Source organism: Aedes albopictus, chromosome 1 (genome assembly GCF_035046485.1).
Source record: "Aedes albopictus strain Foshan chromosome 1, AalbF5, whole genome shotgun sequence".
In the NCBI taxonomy this organism is placed as follows: Eukaryota; Metazoa; Arthropoda; class Insecta; order Diptera; family Culicidae; genus Aedes; species Aedes albopictus.
In genome coordinates this window covers 175,832,903-175,842,025 of record NC_085136.1, presented here as the reverse complement: position 1 = coordinate 175,842,025, position 9,123 = coordinate 175,832,903, and the positions used below count along the sequence as shown (strand labels likewise).

Below are 9,123 nucleotides of genomic sequence, written 5' to 3'. Positions count from 1 at the left end.
TTGAAAGCGAATCGGAGTACGAATCCGGCGAGGAGACTCTAACATCATCGTCTGAAGAAGTAGTGACACCAATACGACGCTCGGAACGAATTACGCGAGGATTACCGCCGGTAAGGTACAGTGAAACCATCAACATGGCAAAGAAGTTTATTCCTGAACCGAGAACTTACGATGAAGCTATTAGTGGACCAGAAAGCGCCCTGTGGAAAGCCGCAATTGAGGAGGAGATGCAGTCACTCAACAAGAATTGCACCTGGGAGATGACCACGTTACCACCCGGGAGGAAGGCAATAGGAAAGTGGATTTTCAAGCGGAAAGAAGATGAGCATGGCAACGTTGTTCGCTACAAAGCACGTTTAGTGGCGCAAGGATTTACGCAAAAATACGGCACCGACTACGATGAAGTTTTTGCGCCAGTTGTGAAGCAGATGACCTTCCGGGTATTGCTGTCTGTCGCAAGTCAGAAGGGTATGATAATCAAGCATGCGGATGTGAAGACAGCCTACCTGCATGGAAAATTGGAGGAAAATATTTTCATGCGGCCGCCACCGGGATCAGAGGTCGATCCAAGTCTCGTGTGTCACCTACGACGAAGTCTGTATGGATTGAAACAAGCCGCCCGTGTGTGGAACAAAACCTTCGATACCGTCGACAAGAAAATGGGATTTGTACAATCAAAAAACGACTCGTGTTTGTACATCCGGAACAACGGTGGAAAGATCGCCTACCTGGTTGTATACGTGGATGATCTCGTGGTGGCCTGTGAGGAAGAAGCGGAGTACGAAGAAATTATTCGAACACTGAATCAAAACTTTGAAGTTACGTCCTTGGGAGACATTCGCCATTTTCTCGGCATTGAAGTTGAACGAACAAACCAAGGAGTATCCCTGAAGCAAAAAATATACATTAACAAGCTACTTCAACGTTTTGGAATGCAAGATGCAAAATCATCCAAAATTCCCCTGAGCCCCGGCCACATCCAAACAAAGGAGGAGGAGTCAGACAACTTGCCGAACAACCATCAGTACGCAAGTCTGATCGGTGGGTTGTTGTATGTTGCCGTCAACACTCGCCCGGATATTGCTGTAAGCGTGTCTATTCTGGGAAGAAAAACAAGCAACCCTTCTCAAGCCGACTGGATTGAAGCCAAAAGAGTACTACGGTATCTCAAGGAGACGATGGACTTCGAGCTGGTGCTGGGTGTGGATGACTCTCCGTTGCACATCTACGTTGACGCTGACTGGGCCGGCGATTCAAGCGACAGAAAATCAACCTCAGGATTCCTGTTTCGGTTTGCCGGAGGATCAATTAGCTGGAGTGCCAGAAAGCAAACGTGTGTGACTTTGAGTAGTACAGAGGCCGAATATGTCGCACTAACTGAATGCTGCCAAGAATTCCGGTGGGTTAAACGCATACTTGAAGATTTTTACGTGGAGATTCCAAGTCCGGTGATCGTGTTTGAAGACAACCAAGGATGTATCAAACAATCAAGTTCACCTTCCGTGGGACGAAGATCGAAACACATCGAAACAAAATATCACTACGTCCGGGAGTTGCAGCAGAACGGCGAAATCGAACTTCGGTACTGCCCGACGGGAGAAATGGTGGCGGACATGCTGACCAAGCCACTTCAAGCCGTGAAACTGAAACTGTTCCGGGAGGCTGCCGGTGTCCTGCCGTCGAGGAGGAGTGTGGGAGATAGCGACGAGCTAGGAACAAGCAAGCCATGACTTTTATAATCTATGACAGCCATTAATAAAATGTTCATTCGTTATTAGAACCTTAAACAATACAGACGTTTACCTTAATCGATCTACGGCCATATCCAACATTACTCCAACAGAGAAGTCCCCGACGAAAGACGTTCTCCCGTTACCGCCCGTGTGCCATTGAGCACAATGACTTCACGCGCACTACTCGGATACTCCCCGGCAGTGGATCTATCCTACTCCGACAGAGAGTTCTCCGACGTAGGAAGTTCTCCCGAATTCCGACCGAGAGCCAGTAAGCTCCACACTTTAATCGCTCACGACACCGGTAGTCCCCGACGGCGGATCTATTACACGCGGACGGAACTACTACGCTTGCCCCGGATTGTCTCTACGATCATTCATTTGCTGCTCTCGCCATTTCCGCTGGAGAAACGACATTATCTTTACCACCGCAGCATTCACCGCGTTCCAGCAGGCTTCGTCACGGCACATTCTAGTCACAATGTTGTCGGCTCTTATACCAGCACCGCAGATTGCTGTCATCTCGCTGCGTTCCACAGTGAAACGTGGACACTCGAAGACAACGTGTTCAGGCGATTCCTCGACATCTCCGCACTCAGGGCAGAACGGCGACCCTGCGTGTCCGAACCGGTGCAGGTATTTCTTGAAGCAGCCATGACCTGACAAGAACTGCGTCAAATGGAAATTCACTTCCCCATGATCTCTGTTTACCCATTCTACCAAATTTGGAATAAGGCGGTGGGTCCATCTTCCCTTCGCTGTGGTATTCCACTCGTGTTGCCACTTCGCTATCGTGGCGACCCGCGCTGCCTTCCGAGCTCCTCTTGTGCCCCTGGCCTCGTAGCACTCTTTGTCCTCTTCTAGAACGAAGGCAATGGGAGCCATCCTGGCAATCACGCACACCGCATCCGATGATATCGTGCGATAGGCGCTTGCCACTCGCATGGCCATCAGTCTGTACGTGCTGCAGAGCTGAGCGCGATTTCTCTTCGTTTTCGTTGCGGTCGCCCAAGCTGGACCAGCGTACCTTAGAATCGATGTAGACACGCTAGCTAGTAACCGCCTCTTGCTACTGCTGATTGCTGAGTTATTCGGCATGATCCTCGCCAATGCCGTGATCATCTTTGCTGCTTTCTCGCATGCATAATCGACGTGGCTGTTGAAGTTTAGCCGGTCGTCGATCATTACGCCGAGATGCTTCAACTCCCGCTTAGAGACTATGGCATGTTCCCCGACTGTAATGGCAGCCTTCTGCACCACCTTGCAGTTACTGATCAGCACCAGCTCCGTTTTCTGGTGGGCTATAGATAGTTTCTTCCCCTGCATCCAGTACTCAACAGCGTCTACCGCCTCCGTTGCGAGTATCTCCACTGCTTCTAAAGTCTCGCCAACTACCACCAACGTGATGTCGTCCGCAAATCCAACGATTTTGACGCCTGTCGGTAGCTCCAGTGTCAGTACCCCGTTGTACATTGCGTTCCACAACGTCGGACCAAGGATAGACCCCTGTGGAACGCCCGCACATATCGTAACGTTCTTCTGACCTGGTAGCACAGGGTTCGGTTGTCAAAGTAGTCGCTGAGAATCCTACAGAGGTAGTCCGGTACCTTCATCTCGTGCAGCGCTGCTGCGATGGCTTCCCAGCTTGCGCTGTTGAATGCATTTTTCACATCAATTGTGACGATGGCACAGAAGCGGTAACCCCGTCGTTTTTTCGTCCTCGCTTTGTCGGCTGTAGCAACAACTGTCTGGATGGCATCTATCGTCGACTTCCCTCTTCGGAATCCGAATTGCATCTCCGAGAGACCCTGTTCTCCTTCTGTGAAAGCCGTGAGTCTATTGAGGATGACTTTTTCCAGTAGCTTTCCTAGCGTATCCAACAAGCATATCGGCCGGAACGAGCTTGGTTCGCCAGGAGGCTTGCCTGGTTTCGGTAGCAGTACCAGTTTTTGTCTCTTCCATTGAGACGGAAAACGTCCCTCATCCAAACAGATCTGCAGAGATGTCCGGAATATGTCTGGGTTGGCCTCGATAGCAGTTCTCAGCGCTATGTTGGGAATACCATCCGAGCCAGGCACCTTTTTGACCTTCATCTTCTTGGCCGCTGCTATGAGCTCGTCATTGGTGATACTCACTCTCTCTTCTCCTGCATGGCCGTACGGTGTCGGCGGCCAAACCGTAGGTTCGTGTTGAGGGAACAACCCTTCGACGATCACTCTTAGCTTCTCTGGACATGTTTCAGGGGGCACCGCTGGGCCACTGATTTTGGCCATCGCCACTCTATATGCGTCTCCCCAAGGGTTTGCATTCGCATTACGGCACAACTCCATGAGGTCGTTTTCTTGCTCCGCTTGATCTCTTCCTTCAAAGCGGCTTTCGCAGCTCGCAGCACTACTCTTCGCGCTTCTCTCTCTTCGTCGGTTCTGGTTCTTTGCATTCGCCTCCTGGCTTTGAGGCATTTTTTCCGGAGATCGTTGATCGCTTCATTCCACGACGTTCTGTGGCTCGGCTCGACCTTCCTAGGCATGGTTGTGTCACATGCGCGCACTAGCGCTGCCGTTAACTCCTCGGGCCTCAAATCCGATCCCAGATCTTCTCTTCTGTGAGCTTCGATGAAAAGATCCTTGTTGAACTGCTTCGTCTTCCACATTCGATCGCGAGGTTGCCTTCCTGTCCATGTATTCCGTGACCGCACTCCAATCCTATACCGGACCTTTTGGTGGTCGCTGTTAGTGTATCCGTCGCAAACCCTCCAGTTCATGGTTCCCGCGAGCAAGGGGCTACAGAAGGTGACGTCGATAATCGATTCTCGACCATCCCTTCGGTAAGTGCTGATGCTTCCTTCGTTAACCAAGTCTACGTCGGGTTTTGCTAGTGCTTCTAGCAGAGCACGCCCTCTTGGGTTGGTGAAGCGGCTGCCCCACTCAACGGCCCAGGCGTTGAAGTCGCCGGCAATTACGATCGGTCTCCGATCGGCTAGCTCGTCGGTTAGCTCATCCAGCATCTGGTTGAACTGTTCTACTGTCCATCGAGGGGGTGCGTAGCAGCTACAAACAAAAACTCCATTGATTTTGGCGATCACGAAGTCTTCGTTAGCCTGGTACACCACTTCCTGGATGGGATACTTTCCCATCGTCCAAATAGCAGCTGTCTTCGCCTTATCCGCGATCCAGTTGCCGTCTCCAGCTGGTATACGATACGGCTCAGAAATAATAGCCACATCGCACTTCGACTCTGATACGGATTGCCACAGCAATTGCTGTTCTGTGTCGCAGTGATTGAGGTTTAGTTGAGTTATCTCCACTGCGGTTTAGTACCTGTCGTCTGCTTGAAGGCCGGGCATCTGGGGCCTCCCGTCGCGTGTCTGTTGCGACTTTTGTCGACACAAAACAGACATCTCTGTTCGTTGTTGCAGTCTTGCGCCTTGTGACCTTCCTGACCGCACCACCTGCACAGCTTACTTCTGTCGATTCCTTTGCAGTTCCGCGCCAGGTGGCCGTATTCTAGACACCTGTAGCACCCTTCCGGTCGCTGGGAGAATCTCAGTGGGCATACTGAACAACCGACTTTGATTTTTCCGATTGTCATCGCTTTGTTGGCTGCGTCAACAGGGAGCTTTATCGAGGCTGCCTGCGTTCCAAACGGTCCCCTTCTCAGGCGTACTGTCATGTCCACGCCTTCCAAGTCGCATTGCTCTCTCATGGCGAGTCTCACTCCTTCCTCTGTGGTAATCTCGTCCAAATCCTTGCATTGGATCGTCGCTTCGAGGCACATGGCTTTCACATGCACCTTTTCACCCATTACTCTCTCCGTCAGCTCTTTGTATGCTGAGCTTTTGTTTTTTGAATCTTTTTTCAACTCAAAGATCATGTCTCCCGCCTGGGTTCGTCTGATCTTCTGGACGTCAGCACCAAACTCCTTGAGTTATGGGTCTGTTCTCATGGCTCGCAGGACTTCGGCGTACGTATCTTCGCTGGTTTTCACGATGACCGCTTCCCCTTTCTTCCTCCTCCTGATAGGTTTTTGCGTTTTGGCGTTAACCTTCCTGTTTCTGTCCTTCCTGTTCCGGACCTCGCGCCAGGGGGTGTCTCCTTTTCCGCCGGTAATCGCTTCGTTAGCCGGTCTAGCATCCACATTCTTTGGTTTTTTGTGTGCTGCCAACCTTTCATCTCCAGGTGATGATCTGGTTCTCTTTGGGGTGAATACCGGTGTGGTTTCCGTCCCCAATGACTTTTCCTTCGCCTTAGTACCGCCGACGAACCGACGTGACAGTGGTGTTTCAAAAGTGTCCCCCCTAAATTTAACGGTCGACCAGCAAAGCGAGCGAACGCTTCTGTCAAATCAGCTCAGGCACGAACCTTTTCCTATATGAATACACGGGGGTTTTGAGTCAAGCTATCAAAACAACGCGAACCGTTATAGAGGAGGCGCTAGTGTTCGGCTATTTTTCATCATGGCGTCGGGGACAACAAATTTGAATTTATTTGTTATAGCTGTCACGTCGGTTCGTCGGTGTTAGTACCTCTACCGGGAGCAGTACCGGTTTTCGCCTGCTGCAGTACCGCTGCCGCCAGGGCGTTCTTAGTCACCGCCAACTCAGATTCTGCTGCTTCCGCTCTCTGCATCAATCTTCTCCAGTCTTTGATGGCTGACCCAAGGCTTCCTTGAATTCTTGTCACGAGATCCTTAATGTCCTTGTGCACGTTATGTCTCTTGTCGACGAACTCACGAAGCTCGTCCGCTACAGTTTTCGCAGCTTCCACCTTCGACTGCCTTGGGAGTAAATTCCATGCGCTTCGCAGCTGCCGATGCTGCTGCTTCTCGCCTGATTAATGCCCGCGCTGCTGCTGTTCGCACTGCTCCTGCTCTCGCTTCTGCTGCTCGTGCAGCTCTTTTTCCCGATCCTGCTGCTCCCGCTGCTGTTGTTGCTTCTGCTGGTTCTGTTCGGTCGGCGACCTCGCCAGACCGCTTCTTGCAAACGGGTTCTCCACACTTTCGTCGTTGATGTTGATGTTAACGTTATCTTCCTCCATGCTTTAAGGGTCCCCCCTCCGAGCCGCTATCTCCACTCGTCGTAAGTAGTCGTCTTTTGATCTCATGGTTATCTATGTGACAGGGAGGCCATGATAAGGTTGTCACGATCCTTCATGGGGTACCGTGATCAGAGCCGATCGACGCTAGTCAGGAATCTTCAACTGAGCCTACTTTCCACCAGCTAAGGTGCCGAGTTTTGAACGTACTAGGAGGCCTGCCACGGTTTTAACGGGACGGGGGCAAGCGTACCATTAGCCTACCTGCCGTTTCAGAGCGGTGTCACCCATTCTTACTGAGGAGATGGAATAGTACGGATACCAGCTCCATAGCGTCGTGTTGATTGTGTCCTTGGGCGTGTCCTAATCTGTGCAGCCAATATATCGTAATAAGGGCCTTACTGGTATCGGTCCTAATGTGCTCAGCGGCACGCCTTCTTTTGAGCCACCTATGGGGTTAGGCGCTCGGTCACTTTTCCGCCGCCTGTTGTGTGCTGGGGGCAGAAAAACTGCCAACTGGTGGTTTTTCATTGGCGCTAGGGAACAAGTCCCCAGCTCCCACCTGTGTGCGTTTTTTATTTTTTTATTTTTTTATTTTTTTATTTTTTTTATTTTTTTTTTTTTACTTGGTGGTAAAGCCTTTACGCCTTCCCGACACGCGTTCGATAAGCATGACCAGTGCTACCGATTTCGTCCATCGCGTGCCAGTTCGTGAGGGACTCAGAACAGAAAAGAGAACTCTGAACCCTACGCCTCTAACCTCCACCAAGGTCTTTGACATACTGCTTTGACATACTGCTGCTGCTCTCCAAGTTGACCAGTGGAATGCCGAGGTCAGTTCGGCAATGCCAGTTGGAGGGTGGCTATTCTACTTCGGGTGGCTTTCTCGCTGCGATCGTTGACCTTTTCCTGGGCGAAACGGTTGAGTGCCGAGGTCGGTCCGGCGATTCCGGTTGGAGGGTGGCTTCCGGTTCGCTGGCGCCCCGACGACTCGAACCCGGTTGATTCGACGTAGTTTCTTGCGACTCAGCGTAGTCCCCGGCGGTGGAGCTAGCTTACTCCGACGGAGAGTTTTCCGGCGGTAGAATATCTCCCGAAACCGTTGTTCGCGTTGCGTATTCCTTCGATGTTGATTGGCAGGGTGTCGAAGTCGGTCCGGCGATTCCGGTTGGAGGATGGCTTCCGGTACGCTGGCGCTCCGACGACCCGAACCAGTGGTTTTCCACGGGCGCTGATTACTCAGATAGTCCCCGGCGGTGAATCTATCCTACTCCGACGAAGAGTTCCCCGGCGATGGAAGATCTTCCGAACCGATACTTCCCAGATCGGTGCCGAGGTCGGTCCTGCGATTCCGGTTGGAGGGTGACTTCCGGTTCACAGGCGCCCCGACGACCATTCACTGGTGCTTCTCGCGACATGCTCGTCCTAGTCCCCGGCGGTGGAGCTAGCCTACTCCGACGGAGAGTTCCCCGGCGATGGAAGTTCTCCCGAACACGGTGGTTTGATCCCGACCAGTCAGGTGCCGAGGTCGGTTCGATGATTCCGGTTGGAGGGTGGCTCCCGGTTCACCGGCGCCCCGACGACCCAAGACCAGAGCGTTACGACTACTCGGACTAGTCCCCGACGGTGGATCTAGCCTACTCCGATCGCGATCCGATGCCCTTTGGTCTTCACGCCATTTCCGCTGCAGTGACGACAGGATCTGTCCCACAGCCCTGTTCACCGCATTCCAGGTGCTTTCTTCCCGACACATTCGTTCTACAATGTTGTCGGGGCTAAGGCTTGTGATACTCTCCGCTAACATCCCGTCTCGTGCTGCCCTGAATCTGGGACAGTGGAAAAGCACGTGCTCTGGTGTCTCCTCATTACTCGGGCATGCTGGGCAAAGTGGGGACTCTGCGTGCCCGAATCGATGCAGGTACTTCCGGAAATATCCGTGGCCTGACAAGAACTGTGTCAGGTGAAAGTTGACCTCCCCGTGTTTCCTATCCAACCAGGTTGAAACGTTCGGAATGAGCCGATGGGTCCATCTACCGTTTTCAGCGTTATCCCACTGCTGTTGCCACTTTCTTACGGTGTCAGCTCGGGCTCTTCTTCGGACTCCTGATATGCCTCTATCTCTATAGCACTTGTTTTCTTCCTCGAGTAGAAGATCTATGGGAATAGTTCCGGCTATCACGTAGACTGCTTCTGACGAAATTGTACGGTACGCACTGCATACTCGCATGGCCATCAACCTGAACGTACTGTTCAGCCGAGATCTGTTCCTCCTTGTCTGTAGTGCCGTCACCCACACAGGCGCTGCGTATCGGGGCACCGATGTGGACACACTTGCCAGTAGTCGCTTCTTGCTACTGCTG

General features: G+C 52.1%; 1 protein-coding gene across 1 annotated transcript; it reads right to left on the bottom strand.

Moving 5' to 3' along the window:
- Positions 1-6,229: 6,229 nt before the first annotated feature.
- Positions 6,230-6,766, bottom strand: LOC134289917 (putative GATA zinc finger domain-containing protein 25). Its single transcript, XM_062856688.1, has 2 exons — positions 6,570-6,766; positions 6,230-6,506 (listed from the first exon to the last, which is right to left on the bottom strand). The coding sequence occupies exons 1-2, from the start codon at positions 6,764-6,766 to the stop codon at positions 6,230-6,232; spliced, it is 474 nt and encodes a 157-aa protein (XP_062712672.1).
- Between the last annotated feature and the right edge of the window lie 2,357 nt (positions 6,767-9,123).

Coding starts and splice junctions, on each gene's coding strand:
- LOC134289917 (XM_062856688.1), bottom strand. CDS start 6,766: ATGGAGGAAGATAACGTTAACATCAACATCAACGACGAAAGTGTGGAG. Junction 6,507..6,569: donor TGCGAACAGCAGCAGCGCGG/GCATTAATCAGG, acceptor TTTACTCCCAAG/GCAGTCGAAGGTGGAAGCTG.